Raw genomic sequence first — 19,828 nt, forward strand, 5'->3', positions numbered from 1 at the left:
CTTAGGGTGGACAAAAATATTTACAACAAGGGGTGGTGAGGGACAGAGTCTCTGAATTAAACAGAATACTCTCACCCAGTCAAGAGATCAGGGCTAGATCCAACACCGTTTTTTAGCTCACTGCACCATCCCAGTTTCAGAACCTGGCTGTATGCAAATTAGTCTGTTCCTGTCCCAGTGCATGATGGGAACAGTGCAAACCAAACTACAAAAGCCAATTCTTACACTGGGAAGGAAACAAGCTACCGGGGACCGGTTTCTGGCATTTCAGCCTCTTCGGCCCGGCTTGCTTGAATCCTGATGGTGCAATGAGCAAGGGACTCACATCTGAGCATACCCTTCCACGCTTAGGGTGGACAAAAATATTTACAACAAGGGGTGGTGAGGGACAGAGTCTCTGAATTAAACAGAATACTCTCACCCAGTCAAGAGATCAGGGCTAGATCCAACACCGTTTTTTAGCTCACTGCACCATCCCAGTTTCAGAACCTGGCTGTATGCAAATTAGTCTGTTCCTGTCCCAGTGCATGATGGGAACAGTGCAAACCAAACTACAAAAGCCAATTCTTACACTGGGAAGGAAACAAGCTACCGGGGACCGGTTTCTGGCATTTCAGCCTCTTCGGCCCGGCTTGCTTGAATCCTGATGGTGCAATGAGCAAGGGACTCACATCTGAGCATACCCTTCCACGCTTAGGGTGGACAAAAATATTTACAACAAGGGGTGGTGAGGGACAGAGTCTCTGAATTAAACAGAATACTCTCACCCAGTCAAGAGATCAGGGCTAGATCCAACACCGTTTTTTAGCTCACTGCACCATCCCAGTTTCAGAACCTGGCTGTATGCAAATTAGTCTGTTCCTGTCCCAGTGCATGATGGGAACAGTGCAAACCAAACTACAAAAGCCAATTCTTACACTGGGAAGGAAACAAGCTACCGGGGACCGGTTTCTGGCATTTCAGCCTCTTCGGCCCGGCTTGCTTGAATCCTGATGGTGCAATGAGCAAGGGACTCACATCTGAGCATACCCTTCCACGCTTAGGGTGGACAAAAATATTTACAACAAGGGGTGGTGAGGGACAGAGTCTCTGAATTAAACAGAATACTCTCACCCAGTCAAGAGATCAGGGCTAGATCCAACACCGTTTTTTAGCTCACTGCACCATCCCAGTTTCAGAACCTGGCTGTATGCAAATTAGTCTGTTCCTGTCCCAGTGCATGATGGGAACAGTGCAAACCAAACTACAAAAGCCAATTCTTACACTGGGAAGGAAACAAGCTACCGGGGACCGGTTTCTGGCATTTCAGCCTCTTCGGCCCGGCTTGCTTGAATCCTGATGGTGCAATGAGCAAGGGACTCACATCTGAGCATACCCTTCCACGCTTAGGGTGGACAAAAATATTTACAACAAGGGGTGGTGAGGGACAGAGTCTCTGAATTAAACAGAATACTCTCACCCAGTCAAGAGATCAGGGCTAGATCCAACACCGTTTTTTAGCTCACTGCACCATCCCAGTTTCAGAACCTGGCTGTATGCAAATTAGTCTGTTCCTGTCCCAGTCCCTGTTCCCATGATGCACTGGGCCAGGGACAGACTGATTTGCATATAGCCAGGTTCTGAGCTGGGATGGGGCAGTGAGATAAATAACGGTGATGGATCAAGCCCTGATCTTTGGACTGGGTAAGAGTGGTCTGCTCAATTCAGACACTCTGTTCATCACCACCCCCTTTTGTAAATCGATTTTGGCCACTATAGGTGTGGCAGGGTATACTCAGACATGAGTCCCTTTCTCACTGCTCCATCAGGATTCAAGCAAGCCGGGCCGAAGAGGCTGAAATGCCAGAAACCGGTCCCCGGTAGCTTGTCTCCTTTCTGGTAAAGAATTGGCTTGGTAGTTTAGTCTGCCCTGTTCCCATGATGCACTGGGCCAGGGACAGACTGATTTGCATATAGCCAGGTTCTGAGCTGGGATGGGGCAGTGAGATAAATAACGGTGATGGATCAAGCCCTGATCTTTGGACTGGGTAAGAGTGGTCTGCTCAATTCAGACACTCTGTTCATCACCACCCCCTTTTGTAAATGGCTTTAAAAATGACATCAGACACCACCGCAGTACACACTTAGGAGCATTAAGTCCACCGAAGTCTCTAAACCTAGATTCCCTACCATACTCTAGGGACTTACAGGTAAGTTGTCTGAGTCAATTGAAATTACACCAATTACCATATACCTTTCAAGGGCAGTGCACTGGCCCTATGCCTGGTTAGCAGAGCCCCGGGGTACTTTCAGAGTCAGTAACCACCAGTATCAGTCAAAAATTATGGTGATCAGGGCAAAAAAAGGATACATTTCCTACAGTCGAGATGAGGTGCTTGCTTTTAGAAAGGGAGCATGCATTTATTGGTAGGCAGTTTAGCGATTGTGTTTCGGTCGTTGTGTGATTTTTTTTCTGTAATAGTGAGTAGTATCCTTTCGACTTATAGTAGGTGACATATTGGTGATATTGTTAACTGTATAACAATAGCAATAGTGTTTGGCTATATCGTTATGCTTTTCCAACATGCTTAGTGGGTATTTTGTTGGATCTGTGTGTGCAGGTGGTGTTGATAGTGGTTGAAAGTGAGCTGGTGGCCTGTGCCGTTGTTTTTGTGGTGGACAACCCACAGAATGATTTGACCTCATCTTTATGCAGCTGTAGGGATGCCTTGAAACTCGCCTCAGCCAATTCCCACATGGGGCTTATGCCTTCACCCGATATTTTGAGGGCCGAATATGACACACTATCTTCTCTAAAACTGCACTTTTCTTTTTTTGCAGTCAAACAACACCGTTCCAAATTCTCTGACACCTGAATGAGAACCTTATTGTCTACTTGCTCCTTCCCATAAACCAGAAAATAATCATAGAAAACAAACTGTCTCACAGCTCAAGGACCTTCTTCATCACCCTCTGAAAGCAAGCTGCAACAGACATCAACCCAAAAGACACACAACTAAATCTAACAGCTCTCAGAGGCATCATGAATGAAGTCAGAGGCCTACAGACAATAACTGATAGTAAGTATCAGATAAAGTCTATCACACTAAACATTTTGGGTTTGCGTAACACTGCCATAGCCCCTGAGATGTTCAGATGTTTGCCCATTAAGAACTAGTCCTAGCACAAATGTGCTGTAGAAACACTACAGTAGTAGTTGAGAGACATATTGCCCTTGACCCTTGCTCCTACTGTACCTCTTATGACACTTGTAAATGACATAAGCATATTTCACACAACAGGATAGGTTTGGGGTATCTTTGCTAAATTGAGCTTATTTCTCGTGAAATACAAGGCTGTTTCACCTGCCCCTAATTAATTCAGGTCCAAGAAAACCATCCTTGGCTCAAACAGCTTCAAGCTGAACTGTTATTCTCTATCCCGCTTCTACTTCTGCACTCTCATTCAATGCATGTGAGCTTGCCTCCCTGTTCAGGAGACTTCAGTACCACTGGCAATGTGTCTGAATGGTTGTTTGAAAGTCTTCCTCTTCCACCAAGTCAGGTATTTTGTTGCACTCTGTTGACTGATGCTAGGGCTGTGGTTCTGTGATATGTTGTCATGTGTCTTTTTCCAGTTCACAGTGAATCTTACCCTTTGATGCAGCAGTGATGTCACCCATGCACAATTTTCTTTGTTGTTTGCCTACGATTACTAGTCAGCAAGGAAGGGGTATTTGTATACATGTTGCCTTCTGATGTGGACTGGTGCTAGTGATAGGTAGTTTATGAATAGTCTTGAACACAAGTTTGTGTTTATTTTGTTTAGATACTTTTTTGATGGTATAGCGGGGTGTTTTGGGTGCATTGGGGTATTGGGATATTGAGATTTCAATCTTAGATTAATGTTGGTTGTACATTCTGCTTCTTGATTTATGGTAATGATATCTGGCAATTTTTAATTTCTCTTGTACTGATCCACTTGCCAGTGCTCGAAAGTTTAAAATGAGTCTGATTATGCCTTCATTTTTCGCACTAACAACAAAGAATCAACCCCTCTCGTTTTCGTGAAAGAGACAAAGCATAAGTCTCAGGAAGCAATTTGTTACGATGAACTGCAGTCTTGAGTTCTTTTCAATAACTTTATTTCTAAATCCTGGCACGGCACTCGCAGCAAAAGCATGTGCCTCCAACCGGCTTTTTCTCAACCTGGCCTCAGCATTGAATAGGCCATGTTACATCACATGCATTTACAATGCATGCTATTACAACGCAGTCATTACAACAACTTGCTGTAGGGGAGTGCTGGTATAATTTACTATTCCAACTCCAGTCTGTGCAACAGTAGGGAAGGTGTTGGATTTTAAATCCAACACCTTTTGCCCACTACAGAAAGTTGTTCTAACGACTTGCGTTGTAATGGTATGCGATATAACAAAATGGCAGTGGTAATGGCCACGTTGTAATGGCCAGCATTGTATTGCATGTGTCGTAAACAACTTTACCCTCAGCATTCGCTTACACACTCAGGGGCATATTACCAAGCAATAGCGATAATTATCGCTATTGCTTGGTTAAAGACAAAAATTTACAGCTGAGCTGCGGCGATTTTTATCGCAGATAAACCTTGGTATTACCAAGGTTTATCGCAAATGCGATAAAAATCGGCCGCAATGCATGAACATCGCTGAAAAGTCAGCGATATTAATGCATTACCGAGCTAATGCTCTTAGCCATGTTATCCACCTCCCATTGGATAACATGGCTAAGAACTGCTCAGGGCAGGTGTTAGCTTTTGGAGATATTCGCGCTTAGCGCGAATATCTCCAAAAGTTGGTAATAGGAGATAGCGATGTTAGCGACTGTTTCCAACATCGCTAACATCTTGGCACGCCCACTTTGCATGTCATTAGTGATAAATATTACTGACATGCAAAGTGGGGCCCAAGATGGTCGCTATCTCCTACTAGCTGTCGCTAACTGGTGTTAGCGACAGCTAGGTAATAGGGAGATAATTTTATCTCCGCTTTCTTGGCTTTTAAAGCCAAAAAAGCAGAGATAAACCCCCTTGATAATATGCCCCTCAGTGTCCAACATTCCATTCCACATTCTAGCTACGTACCTACACTCCAGAGGCCAGGATAAGATAGACCACCACACAATTCTGGGAGAAAATTATAATGGAAGCAAGTAACCCATCTAGTTGAGAGAGTTGACAGAAATCCTAAGCTCTAATAGTATTGCTGCTTAGTTTTCCCCAGAAGGTCATTACTGACCTGAAAGAAGAAGCCGAGCCTCCTGCCGAAGTCTCAACCCGGTCGAGTGCCGCTGCCACAAGATCGATGCATCATAGCACCACGATTGGCAAGTCCTGTGAGTGACAAGGTGCTTTGTTCTGATAGCACCAGTCATGTTGTTGGATGCACATTTCTCGTATAAGTGTCTTAGTGCCTGTATACATGTGACGCATATCAAACTTGGATGTTCCATTCCAATTATGCAACACATTTTTATGAGGGATATACTTTTTCCCCTGTTATTCAACATCTACATAAGACCCCTGGACCAGACTGTGTCCTAGTACCACCCACACTACCATATGTATGCAGATGGTATCCATGTAGATAACCAAATGAACCTCTGCTTTAACATCCCTGCCAGTCTGAAACACGTCCACTGTCCAATCCCTCGCTCCTTTTCACTTCATATTCACGCCAAGGAGCTCTGACATAACATTATCATCAACATCGGAAATACTACTCGTAAAGACATACACTCCAGCATCCAAAGCACTCCCACTGAGCAGCTCCTTACTCTTTTAATTGTGCTTTATATCCTTGTCAGGGGTATGACTGAATATAACTGAAACTACAATACAAAACCACACTGTTTTGCTCTGCAAGATGTCCTCATGCAAATACTGTTTTTTTGCAATGGAGTATAGGTGCAGAAAAAACGGTCTTCCAAATAACTTCAGCAACTGTCAACAATTTCCGCATGCAAATCTGAGCTAACCTGTGCTTTCACTGTAACCTAGAGTAAACTGCAGACATTTAAGAAAAGTAGAGTGCTTAAAAGTTTTATCACACAAGCTTATGGAGATCCCAGTTTGTGGCCTACTTGTTGCTCATTGTATTGTGTTTTTCCTATGCCTATACAATTGTGTTGTTTTCTCTCATGTTAGTTTGCGCTGATCCCGTAAGCAATGTATACGTGAGTACATACTTTTCTTAGCTTTATCTACTGCAGGGATCTCCAACCTTTTCAGTATTCAGTGCTACTTCTGATCAGTGAAAACCTTTGTCAGCTACTGAAAGCCAAGCAAATTGCACATTGTTACTTCCCACCCCCATGCCCAGCCTCATTGACTTTAAGCCTAATGCCCATATAGCCAGATACTATGGTTTGAACAAAACATTTTCACTAGGGGCACTATGACAGGGTTGCCACGAGTGTCAGTGAGAGCATGGTCTATGGGGATCTATGAACATGTGCGCGTATATGGGATATATGCGTAAGGATGACGGAGAGCCTGTGCAGTATGTACTTGTGGTATAGGACATAACTTTCACCATATGTGACACTGTTACATGTGCAACACAAACATGCTAGCATTCTTTTAAATGGGAGAAATGTACAGTGCAGGAAAATGTTCTGCATAAATGTTCATATGGAACTTTTTTCTAAACTTTACATTTCTCCCACTTAAAATAATGGCTTTATTTTTCAGTTATAAATATGGCACAGTTTCTACCAGCCTCTGCGATCAAGATGCCTACTGTGTGCAAAGGAGATACTTTGAAATGAGAGAAAATTAAACTGAAGAGTTAACTGTATGTTTATATGGATTTTATGAAACTCTTAATTTAAATTTTCTCACATTTTCCTGTGTTCCATTTACAATGAGCATGCCTCACCCTGCTAGTGGCCTGGGAGCAAGAGTCCTGCTGTTTATAAATGTGACACAGAAATGTGAGAAAATTAAAATTAAGTGTTAACTTGATCATGTAGAAAACTTTTGATTTTACCTTTCTACCATTTAAAAGCCTTCAGAAACCTCATTTTGTTCTCATGCTCCAATATTAAGTTGACAAGAACTTTTATTTAAGAGTTAAATACATCAGTGTTTCAGTTCTTCACCTCAGTTGCCCAGCCAGGGGCATAAATCTGACTGAGCACTGTCTGCAGCCTGATGATAATAATGTAAACACAGCTTTCCCTTAACTTTGAAAGGAAAAAGTAACCCAATGCTTATTTAAAAATGAACTCAAGGCTACCAGCTACTCTGAAGATGCCTGCCAGCTGCTGGTGCTCGAGACACCTGAGTTAGTTAATACTAAGAAATGTTTGTGGGTAATAAATAAGAGCATACCTCGTTAAGTTTCTTTCTTGCAGTTTTTTTTTGCAGTGTTATAGAGCACAAACTCGACCTGATGTTATTGGAGACTTCACATGTGCACCAGTTACATTATACAAGGGCAATTTTAAAAAAAAAGAATTGCAGGCCCAGGAAGATTAAGTGTTTTGCCCAGAATAACAGGATGTTGAGCAGGCACTGAGACTCAAACCTGGTTCCACAGAGCCAAAGTCATCAGATTTGGCCATTACGCCACATCCAGAGGAACATTTTTCTAAGGACATATACCTACACAGATTGTGAGTTTGTCTAAGGGAGTATACAAGTATGTGTGAAAGTGAGATTGTGGGTGAGTGCATATTAAGGTAGCAACTTCACTTCAGGGCATCACAGACATTGTTGTCACTCTTGAACTTTTCCCCTACAAATCACTGATTTCAAGTAATATATTGCCATGTTGCCATGGTTCATATATATTTCTTAAGTATAGTAAACATATATATATATATATATATATATATATATATATATATATATATATATATATATATATATATATATATATATATATATAATGTTGATGATATTTTGGTACTGCATATTTGATCCATAAGTTACTGGGAGCATACTCATCGAAGTAATATGAGCTCCTTCCCAGCTGTATTCTATTATGTCAATGTTCTCCTTCACCCTAGTACTCGGGGGCGTTAAGTTCTGGAGCCTAACGTCAATGGGATTTCAAGACAAATATGGAGGAATTTTTTCTAAGAGATGGAAGGTTGAAGACTTTACTGGAACATATATGTTCTTCTGATTGTAAGGAAACAATAGTAATATTCCTACCTATCTTAGATAGAAATAGAAGCAGCCCAGCTGTCTTAATATTTTGTAGATTATAATGTAGTGTGGTTTTGTAGATAGTGTAAAAGTGAATGAAATTGGATATTTCTGTCAGGTTTCAGGGGGATTTGTGAAATACCCGATTGCTGCGACACGCAGATAACTGTGCACTTCTATTTACATAGTAGTTTGTTTTTATTGTGTGTATCTTTTATGATCTGTCCTCGGAAGATCGAATAAAGAAAAATTGATTTGATTAAGTAAGTGACTCTGGCATTCAGTCACTATTGATTTTTCAATAAATTAGTTGCACTTTTCACATTTATACTAATCACAATTTTTCTATTTTAATATGAGCCATTTTCATAGTGTTTTTTTCTTTCATTCCTGCCAATTTCGTAGGCCACATTTCCTGTTGGGTTGTGGGCTCCCAGGCAGTCCCCAAAAGGAATGTTCTGACATGCACTTCAATTCTTTAGTGATTTGAGCATTCCACAGATACATTGATTTGCCTGGGCATTCATTATGCATTTAACTTACTCTATGCTATCGCTGGTGAGTAGACTGCATAGCACTGTGTAAAATTTCCATGTACATCAAACAAAAAGATAGTGATTTCTGGACAAAGTTAGGTCAAAATAACAAAGCAAACATTAAAAAATAACCACAACTTTCAAATACAATACATCCAAAAAATCTTTTTTTTATTAGAATGTTGATCATTACTAGGCTGGTTAAATAATTACCACTAGCACTTTCCAAACGAAGATGAACTACTGAGTTTCCTTTAGAAGTGGCAGAAATGTTATAGTCTTTCGTCTATGTCTATCATCTTGTAATGTGCTTTAGTAAAGACTTTTTTGCATGAATGTGTTAGTTCATTGGTTGTCATCACTGAAAGAAAGTATGTGATTTAAAACAAGTCCCCACCTATTCCCAAGTGACTCACTTGTCACTGAAAGTTTTATGCCCACCCCTTAACCCTCACATTGGTATTCAGAGACCTTGTGGCATACCTACAAGGCTGTGATTAGGCTTCACTGTCAAAGTGCCATCTTTCCATAATCCAGTAGCTTCAGCTCTCACACTCTGTAGAAGGCTACCCATGCTGCAATGAATGGTTTGCAGAGATTCATGGTCAATTTCTTGGCTACTGGATAGTCCTGCTTCTGAGGCTCAAAGCCCCGCATTATCGTGTGTCAAAGACAGAAGCTTTCAACATCTCCTCCTCCTGGCATGAGTCGAGTAGCCAAGTAGTCAAAAAGTCAGTTGAACGCAAAACACAGGCATTTCAAATCTCTGAAGCTTCAAATATAGCATCCATGATCAGGTGACAAATCAAACAAGAAAATATGAATGAAGTGTAAAGTTGTGACATGAACATTTAAAAAACTGTACATATTTTTTAACTCTGTGGATCCAACTTTTTACTTTTTTGCAGTGAAATAGTCTGTGTGAAAGGGTGCCCAAAGTAGGATATGATATAGGAGTGACTACAACTAATGATGGGCAATGGAGGTTCTCTGCCATGGCGCATACCGCGCAAGAACCAAATTGTGCTTTTAGAACTTCCCCCATGCCAAGAGTCCACTTGGGTTAGGGCTTGGGTGAGTGCCCTGGTCCCCCATAGCTCCAAAGACGCCAGCTTCAGAGGGTGAGGCAAGAGAGTGGTATCAGCAGGACAATGATGTTGGTTCCTTGACCATCATTGACAATGGTCCCATGTGCACCAGCTTTGTCTACAGAGGTACAAGATGGTGAAAATGAATGAGTAAGCTGTGAATGTCTTTAAAGCCATTGAAAGAATGTCCATAGTGTTTTCTTCTGTACCACAATCTTGTGTCCGACTAGTATCCAGGTGGACGGAGGGTCTTGCGTGTTGAGTAAGAGTGACAGTCAGATAGCTGCCATTTCCCCTGGCAATGCATCAATCATATGGTCATGGTGGGTGTTATATTCCCCGCCCATGTCTGTCAATTGATCAAAGTAGTGCCTGTCCTCTTCACAGGCCCATTCCTGTGGTCCATAAATTAGGTGTATCTCTTTTGAATTTCTTACATTTTCTTTGCACTGCTTTATTGACTTCACTTGAGACGAACATAGTCACTCGTGAGAATTGCTTCTCCAATGGATGCATGAAGGACACTCGTCTCAAGCAGGGATGGGTTTCATTTACGCAGGCCTGCAGGGTTGAAGGAGGAAGGAAGAGAGAGAGAATGTCAAGTAAGTTAGGAATCCATAACCACACATAAAATCAAAATGGCTGTTCCCCAGGACCAATTAGGAATCAATAGAGTGTAGGAGATGTTATGTCTGACTGCGCAATAATGGAAAAGGTGTAGAGCGAATAGTCTGAGCTCTGACTCAATTAATGAGGGATCTGTGAGGGGCTTAATGCTCAGTCCTCTACACCTGGTGCAAATTTTACTTTTCTGGATGTTACCTCTGTTATGGGTGTGGAGTGTGGCCGCCATGTTGTGTGAGTTGCACACTGGTTGGGTGTGTTGCGCTCCTCAGTCGGTGCATGATTCTGACTCCGTAAGAGTGACGTCTGTGTGGGGTCAACACTGAGTCTTATTAATGTATCATGGTCGCAGCACTTGTATAAAAGAATGGTCTCAACCCCTAATAATTGCAATCAGTTCTTAGAAGGAAGAACTGTTCTCTTGGAACTGCACGTCAAAGAGCCTTGAAGTACTTCTAGGTGCCTTCTACACAGCATGCTTTGGAGACTGAATAAGGTCACTGGTCAACATGTGTCATAACACTAAACACAACAGGTGCATGCCGAACTAGCTTAAATGCAGCAATTGTGTGCAAAAGGCAGTCTAGAGAACAGTTCACACTGCAGACAAGCCTCAAAGCATCCTGAAAGAACTTCACTCTCTTGGGATAGCTCCCTCTCCCACGCTTGAGAAATTCCCATAGGTCACCGTGAATGGGCCTTATTGTTAATTCCATATTATCTGTTCTGACCCAGATGGGTGCAGAAGTGGAACACACTGTGCATGCGTTTTAATTAAGCTAATGAGTGTCAGAAGGTAATTCAAAGTAAATTGGTCCTGAGCTCAGGCCAAAAGGGCAGACCTTCACAAAGAGGCTTCATTAGATCATAATCGACTTTAAGGCACAAACAAACAAAGGGATGTAATGGAGCAAGTAATATTTGACTAACATTTAATATAGAAGAAAAACACAACAGACTGAGCACAGAGAGAGTTAAACATCGAGACAGAGATAAAGAGAAGAGTAGGGGAGAGGATGTAGCCTTACGGCTTGAGCGTCGACCTCAAAGCTAGGGAACTGGGTTCCAGTCTCGGCAACGACGCTTAACATCCTGTGATTTTGGGTAAATCACTGGTGCTCATGTAAAGCGCTCTGATACCCGATTTCTCTGGTCTAGTTTGCGCTATATTAAACTCTTTAAAAAATGATTGTTATAGGTAGATATATGTGGAACTGGAGAATATGAAAGAGTGCAAAACAAAGAATTAAAGAAGAGAGAGTGCACAATAAGCGAAAGGGAGACAGAGAGGGAATGAAAGAAAAGAGTGGGGAGAACGAAAGGGAAAGAGAAACTTGGGTGGAAAAGAATAAGAAATAGTGGGAGGGTGTGAGAAAAGAGGAGAGAGAAAGAAGGGGAGACAGAGGGAGAGAAGGGAAAAAAGCAGACACTGGAGTACAATTAGGAAAAGAAATGGAGGGAGAGCAAGATTGAGATAAGTGGAGACTGGGGAAGATGGCTAGAAAGAGACGCAAGAAAGGGCGAGAGATATATACAGAAGAAGAGACAAAGACTAAGAAACCTAGAAAGAGATCTAGTGTATGAGAGAGAGAAAGAGACAGAGAAAGAGAGAGAGAGAGAAGTCAAATATAGAAAGAAAGAGAATAGAAGGGCAACAAAATATGGGGAAAGGCCAGAGAGAGGGAGAATGAGAACCAATGAGCAAGAAAATCAGTTTACCAGAAAGGGAGGCAAAAAAGAGGAAGCTAATGACAGGTAAAAAAATAAGTGGACATGAACATATGGAGAAAAAGAAAAGAGAGATACACTGAAGAGTGAGAGAGAGCAAGCGGACAGGCAAAGGAAATGCCAAATTATATTAGACTGAAGCATGTCTATCTCTTGAGTTGCCTATTTGCCCAGAAGTAAGACAGGAAGTGAAAGAATGTGCAAAGCCTATGAAAATAGGACTCGGGGACATGCGTTCTGTGGACCTGCCCCTAGGCCTTTGAACTTCCTGCCCCTATGTAAGGAAGGCCCTACTAGGCACACACTCAAGGCTGAACTCAAATCATTCTTAGCCGGGAAGGTCAGAATAGACCCCCATCAGTGCTCTCCTGCAGGGCCCACCATTTTAAAGCCATGATAATGGGTCCTTCGAGGTGCCTCGATGCAGTTTGGAGTTCAAGGTTTCAAGTGCAGCGTTGCTATTGGACTCCTGCAAGGTCACATGTGAAACAAGCTTACACTGAGTCTACACTGCTGAGTGCATAATCAACATTCGGACAGATTTGTACAATAAGTGATAAGGGTACCACTGATTCCTGATGAACCATGTTCAACTCAATCTCGGTGTAAAGCACGACTTCCTTATTTTATCTGTGAGGTTCTTGCATGGGGGTGATACTGAACTGGTGCTTGGATTTCATCTTTTCTTCCTCCCCATACATAAAATCTCCTCTTGCACATTTGTTTACGCAGTAACGAGGTTGGAACATCAAGTGGCCAAAATATCGAAAACCAAACTTTTGAGGAAGTAAGTGCCTATAGGTACGTATGGATGTACTAATCTTACCACAACATCTACCTACCTTGACGAGATACGTATACCATCAAGGTGCATGGATGTGGAGCTAGGTGTAGCAAATCTAAACATGCCTGGCGTTGTTTAAGTCCTCGAAATTTTTGATCAATAAATTGATTCTCGATAATCTGTCTCTACACCAGCTTGCAGCAATCTAGGTACGGATACACACCACTGTGAAGCCCACAGAGTCTGGTTTTCTTTTCATAATAATAGTAGGGAAATAAAAGATGAATAAATAGAGGGATGGAATGAGAGGGCAAAATAATGTGGTTGTGTGCGACCGAGTGTGAAGAGAGGCAGAGTCTTGAATGTGGCAAGGTGGGAAAAACTAGGAAGCCAAGTTGGAAAGTGACAGAAAGAATTCAAGAGAAATGAGGGAAAGAGACACGAGGGAGAGACCAGGGCCGAAACAAACAGAGGTGGTACGAGGTGAGAAAAGGACTAAAAATAAGAAGTGGCTAAAAGTGAAGAATCAAGAGGGTGAACAGAGTATAAATAGGTCACGGTGCTAAGGAACGCAAGCAACAGAAAGCGAAAGCGAATGCACTGTGCAAATAATACATGATAGATGTAAAAATAAAAAGTAATGAGTGACAACCAAAAAATGTGAAGGTTTGGTGACTGATAGATGAGAGAAAGGGAAGGAGATATACAGGTTCGAATGCTGAAAGCTAATAAAGAACGGCTAGGCCCAAATCACAGACTACTTTCTCTGATTAATGCAATTGCAACACATAAGGTATTAGTGCCGATCTACTGCTCTACGGTGCATTGGCTCACATGCCCTATGGCTACTACTACTACACCCAATACCACGGCCCTGTGGGTTGAGATACTTACAGGTATGTCTGCTTGAACAACAGGTTGTTGTGTTTTTCATTGACATGGTACATGGGAAATGGGTCAAATCCACCAATGAAATCAACTGAAAGAAATCAACAGCCATATAAAATAAAAAAAATAAAAAATGGGATGGGATGAGGGCGGGCATGAGATGCAAAGCAACCAAAACAAAGGTATTAAACAATACAGAAAGGACTTCATACAGCTCATGAAAGTAACTAAAGAGTCTCCTCCAGGTTCTGAAGACTGCAGGCTTAGAAGACGAGCCACTTCACTTCTCCCCATACACAGCACGACGGTTGTTTTAGGAGAATGTTCATTTCCTATCCTAATCCAGTCACTGCGTGTCATACACCAACTGGCCACTGGGTGTCACACGTGCGCCACACTATCTAGTCAAACATTTTCTTTTTATTTCTGTAGTTTTTTATTGTATAAAAAATATTATATTTCATAGAGCATGGGGTATACATGAGTGGAGGAAAAGAGAGGAGAGGGAGAACAAAAAAAAAAGAATGAAAAAGGCGCCTGGCAGGTCATTGAATTAATAAGGACATTTAGGGCCTATCGCATGATTGGCCCCAACCACAAAACTCGGAATTGACGGAACAAGTCGGAAACAGAAGGAGGCAGTCCTTGCTAGTTCCGACACGTTTTGTTTAAAATGCATGCATTAACAAGGAAATTCCGACTTATGTGTTTGTGCTTTAGACACAGTTTAGGAAAAAGCACAGGCGCGGTGCCTATCCTGAAACGACCCCCGATGGCTACATCAAAGGTAAGGGGTTGAACATTGTACATTATGGACATGAAAACAAATAAATGCAGGTGTCCTTCGGCCCATTAATGCCTCAGCTGCCAAAAGGTATATGTAAATTGACACCTGGCGCCCCATCACTGTTCGCTGCATTCTGTGCTATTTGTTCAATGTGGGAGGCAGAGGCGGGTGACCCACTCAGCGTGAGAGTCACGCTCGAGCCAGATGCCTGGCTCTGACTCAGCTCGAGGCCCTCTTGGACCCCCGAACCCAAAATTCACGTGTCTTCTGTAGGTCACCCAGTCTAGCCTCACTTGCAAGAATTAAAGACAAAGCATAATGTGAGAAAGAGCTCCCCATTTAGTGGCGGAACCGCATAACGTGAAACCAGAAAACCCGGGGTCAATCCGGAGGCAAATATTTTATTCCACTGAGGTTACTTTTTCTTCATTATCACATTTGATAGCCCCTTCAACTACTTGGGTTCAGGATGTGGGCTGTACAGAAACCACTTATCATGTTTTAATCAGATCTTTAAGTGAGATGATAAACTGGGGGTCTCTCAAAGGGGTGTGGCCAATGTAATTAAGGGCGTGGCTTAAAAACACGTAAGCTAAAAAAATCTGTGCTTAGCATAGTGTGCCGCCCGACTTGTATTTTGCTGTTACTGTCATTGCATCTAGATATATGATACAAGTAACATCATACCTACAACAAGTCAGGACTATTGGCTTTGTCAATGGTTGTTAGTTGCATAAGATAAATAAGCAGCAACTATGGCTTGTATATAATGTTGAAAAAGCTTCCACATAAAGACCTGGTGACCCCACGACAATGTTGCTGCTCCTGAGTTTCAAAAAGAGAAGTGAAATCCAGAGAGAAAATGGCTCTTTAAAGGATTTCCCTTCCCCTACAACGTTCCCCTGTCATGACATCATGCCGTATCTTCGCCACTAGTGAGGAGTGAGCAGTGTGAGCAGGCGCACATCGATGTGCCTGCTGTTACTGCAGTCCGGAAAAAAACGGACCGCCTGTGCCAGGGCACAAAACAGAGCCCGTTAGAGACCCATTTCGAGGCCGCCTTTAAAAAACTGCTGGTGCTCAGCACCGGTGAGACCCAGCCCACTTAAAGCCCTGGTTTGAATAACTAAAATGTTGTGCTGTATACAATAAAAATCTAGGCCATATATGGGGTGCACATAACAACTAACTTGCCTTTTAATACACAAATCGCATTGTCATCAGGACGGGGAAGGTGGTAAGAATATTTAAAATTTCATGTTTAAAAATTTTAAACTAATTTTAATAAATATCTTTCAATCCAGTGATCTAATTGTGTTTTAAAAAGAAACACTTCCACATGTTCAGGAACAAAACTTAAGGCACTGCAAGGTTTGTGACCTGAATACTTTAAACAACGCTTTCAACGGTATGTTCCCAACAGATCCTTGCGCTCTTCCATTGCATCTAATCTTGTGATTCCTAAAGTTAGAAGGGCCACCTGCGGTGGGAGAAGCTTTGTAGCTTGAACAGCCAGTTTGTGTAATCCTGTGCCACCAGATCTTAAGAGTAAGTCGGATCTTCTTTCATTCGGCAAAGCCCTAAAAACCTGGCTTTTTTCCCAATAAAGTAGCATTGTTTCATTTAACTCTCTTTTCAGAGTTTACTCTTCTTTTCTGCACTTCCTTCTTTCAGAGTAATAGTGCCTATACATCTCTGGGTTTTAGAGCGCTTTAAACATTAAAATTTTATTTAATTCATTTTGAAGAGACTTTATCATATTTTACATGATGTTTGTTGCATAATTAGCATGCCAACTATATTCAGGGCTCGGCTTATGCACCGGCTCTCAGAGCCAAGCCTGAACCTTGGCTCGGCTCTGGTTTAGCTGTCCTTATTAATTTATTGGCTCACCCACACCTGGAGTTAGTAAACGGTGCTCAGTGTGTAACTTAAGCTTGCACTGTTGCTGCTGGTGATTGTACCTGCTGTTCATGTGGGAATACCTGGCACAGATGCTGGCAATGCTGTCTCACTTTGATGTGTGAAGGAAGCAGGTGGTGATGCGGCTTATGGAGTACTTCTGTGAAATGCCTCGACTGCATGCTAGTAATCTCTCTCCTCCAATTCTGTCTTCATGAATGTGGGAGGTGGGGTATATCTGACATACATATGGATGGAGGTGGGAATGAGGACGTAACAGAAGTTTGCTTGGCTGTTCACTGCACTGCACTTCTGTGTAGAAGGGCAGCTGGTACTGATGCTGACTTTTTTTTTATTTTTTAGTTTTTATATAGCGTGAACTTGACCCGCAGGAATCAGAGTGCTTACATGAGCACCAGTTACGTTGCAGATGGACACATTGATTTTTGTTACTGGGTGGCGGCCGGCACAGGTTAGAGCGTGGGGTGGTGGGGTGGGGCGGGGTGGGGTGGGAGGGAAGTCGATATTCGACGGGGTAGGTAAAATTAACTGCAAAAAGAAATAAAACCACTTACTATGCGCTCGCGACGCGCAAGGTAAGTGGTTTTATTAATTTTTTTTATTTACTTGTATCTACCCATCGCCTTCGCCTCCACCTTGGCCTGCCCCGCCTCTCTTACCTATGCCGGCCGCCACTGTAGGCAATGGGAGAATAAGTGATTTGTACAGAATCACAGAATGTTGAGCGTCCCTGCCGAGACTCGAACACAGTTCCCCAGCTTCAAGGTCAACCGCTCTAGCCGTTAGGCCACATCCGCAACCCTTTTATGTAATTATTTTAAAAGTGGTGCTTGCAACTCAACGGCCACACATTTTCTGTGCGGGTGAGAAGCATGTATAGCTGCTCTGTTCTGTAGGAGGGAAGATAAGACTGTTTTGCTTGTACTACACATATATTTGATCCGAAGGAAGCTTGCACCACAACTGCAAATATCAAGGTAAATTGCAAAGCTGCTCATATTGTGCCTGTTGTAAGTGTGTGAGAAGCTTTCACTGCTGCCCCCCCCCTACTGTAGCGGTATTTTAAGCGATGGATGGTGTCACTGTTTCTACCCATCCCATACCTGATTTACCTGTTCAGTTATGTTTCAATAGCTCTAAAATTGGTGTAACTTTAGATTCAGGGGAAGCTTTCACTGCCACAGTCCATACTGTACCTTTACTTTGTGTAAGACAAGGCGGGCCTGTGTCTGCCTAGCCATGTTCATTCTGTGAGTTATGCCTGCGTAGCTACTAAAGATGGCGTACCTTTTGTAGGTTGTGGGAAGCTTGCACTCCTGCTGCTTGTGATGCTCCTGTACTGTGACAGACTTGAGCACTGCTGTGCCCATTCTGAGTCTGAGGGACCGTTGGTGCTTACACAGCACTGTTTCCATTAATGTGATGAAGACATGTGTTGGTGTTGCCTCTTGTGTAGCTGTTTTGCTTATTTGGGAGCCTTGCACTCCTCATGCCTGTTGTGTCGAGTCTGGGGTACATGCACTGTTTTCTGCTGTTCTTTTTTGCTATGCGCTGTTGCTACCTCTGCTGTGCCCATTCTGTGTCTGAGGGACAGCTGGGGCTTTCACTGCCCTGTGATGGAGAGGTGTTTTTGCTGCCAGTGGTAAAACTGATGTGCCTCTTTGAGAATCTTGCACTCCTTATGCCAGTTGTATCGTGTCCGGCGTACATGCACTGCTATCTGCTGCTCTTATTCGCTATGTAAATGTAAATGTTTTTGTACTTGTATAGCGCACAGCTCCCCGCAGTGGGTTTCCCGGCGCTTGTACGAATACCACAAGGGAACCCTTCCTGGCTTTCCTTGTGAAATGTCCACTGCACCCCCATGGTGCAACCAGGCATCCCTTGCGTTGTGGGGGCCGTTGTGGAGACTAAGTAAGCTATTGCCCAGAGTTGCAGCGTGGGACCCATGATCAGAATAGGCACTGATGCGAGAATATCCGGTCAGGGGAATTAATGAGCCCGAGACCCTCCGGGGCAGGAATCAAACCCTGGTCCCTGGCCAGAGCTCTGCATCGAGGTCTGCCTACTCTAACCATTGAGCCACACTTCTCCAGGTGTGCACTGTTGCTACCTCTTCTTTACCTTCCCTGGGAGTGGAAGTAAGCTAGCACAGCTGTACCCTTTCAAATATTACCACTTCCATGTTAAGGGCCGATGTGTTGCGGTTGGCAGTGTGTAATGTGGGATCTTTCTTGAGGCCCACTCTGGCACAGCTGGGGCACCTCACCACACCTGCTGGATCCTGGGATGGGACGAGTGTCTGGGAGGCAGGAGCCATTTTACAGCACCGATACCTCTGGCCATCTCTACTGTGCATCCCATCCTGGACTGGGCCATGATCAGACGTAACCGCACTCTGATTCAGCAGGGACTAGAGCCGGTAGATGCCTCCATAGAGCCCACAGGGACAGGGTGGGTGGAGACCTTAGTGGAGCCCAAAAGAGGCAATGTACCTCCAGGGAACCCCACATTGGCAAGAGTGGAGACTGCAGAGGGCTGAGTGCTGGCAACAAGAGCGAGTTGCAGGATGGGGTGTTGAAGGAGGAGGTGGGCCATGTCCGACAATGGGCATGGCTTGCGATGCCAATGCTGTCAGTGGATCCATCTTGTGAGTGTTTCAAATTTCAGGAATTTTTGGCTGCTCTGGATCATCTTGCCCGCTGTCCCCTCTTTCAGAGAAGAAAATGAAATGCAGCTGTTTGATAGTGGGCAATGGTACCTTAAGTCAATTATGTGCCATAAGAAAGGAACAACCAAATACCTACTCTATGCCGACATAGTCAGATCTCATGGACTCAACATCATCCCCTACACCTGTGACACACAACTCATCCACTTCCTCTCTAAAAACTCCACCTCTACTAGTCCCAACTTCTACAAATGCATGACCAGTGTCACCAACTGGGTGAGAAACAACTGCCTTAAACTCACTATGGACAAGATGGAAGCCCTGATCTTTGGCAATAAAGAATCCCTTAGGACACCATGTGGTGACCCACAGAATTCAAACCCCCCTAACCCCGACCGAGCACACCACTAACCTCTATATCATGATGGACAACAAACTTACTATGAGATCTCAAGTCAACGCCATATCATTCTCGAGCTTCTACATCCTGTGCATGCTGCGCGAGATCTTCAAGTGGCACCCCCATAATACGAGATACACTATCACCCAGGCCCTCATCACAAGTTCACTGAACCAAGAAAAAGCTCTCTGCATGGGAATCGAGGCTCACCTCTTCCAGAGACTCCA

At 43.3% G+C, this 19,828-nt stretch overlaps 1 protein-coding gene across 2 annotated transcripts in view; it reads right to left on the reverse strand.

Annotated features, from left to right (window-relative positions):
* Positions 1-8,862: 8,862 nt before the first annotated feature.
* Positions 8,863-19,828, reverse strand: part of NKAIN4 (sodium/potassium transporting ATPase interacting 4) — a 136,312-nt gene continuing 125,346 nt past the window's right edge. Inside the window, exons 6-7 of one of the 2 annotated variants that reach the window (XM_086932823.1) lie at positions 13,827-13,911; positions 8,863-10,357 (exon numbers count right to left, since the gene is read on the reverse strand). In XM_086932823.1, coding sequence (XP_086788949.1) covers positions 10,348-10,357; positions 13,827-13,911 — 95 coding nt within the window. In that variant the 3' untranslated portion in view covers positions 8,863-10,347. The remainder of the gene's footprint in view (positions 10,358-13,826; positions 13,912-19,828) is intronic. The other variant, XM_086932824.1, reaches the window with a different exon arrangement.

The sequence above is a fragment of the Lissotriton vulgaris genome, chromosome 7 (assembly GCF_964263255.1).
Source record: "Lissotriton vulgaris chromosome 7, aLisVul1.2, whole genome shotgun sequence".
NCBI lineage: Eukaryota > Metazoa > Chordata > Amphibia > Caudata > Salamandridae > Lissotriton > Lissotriton vulgaris.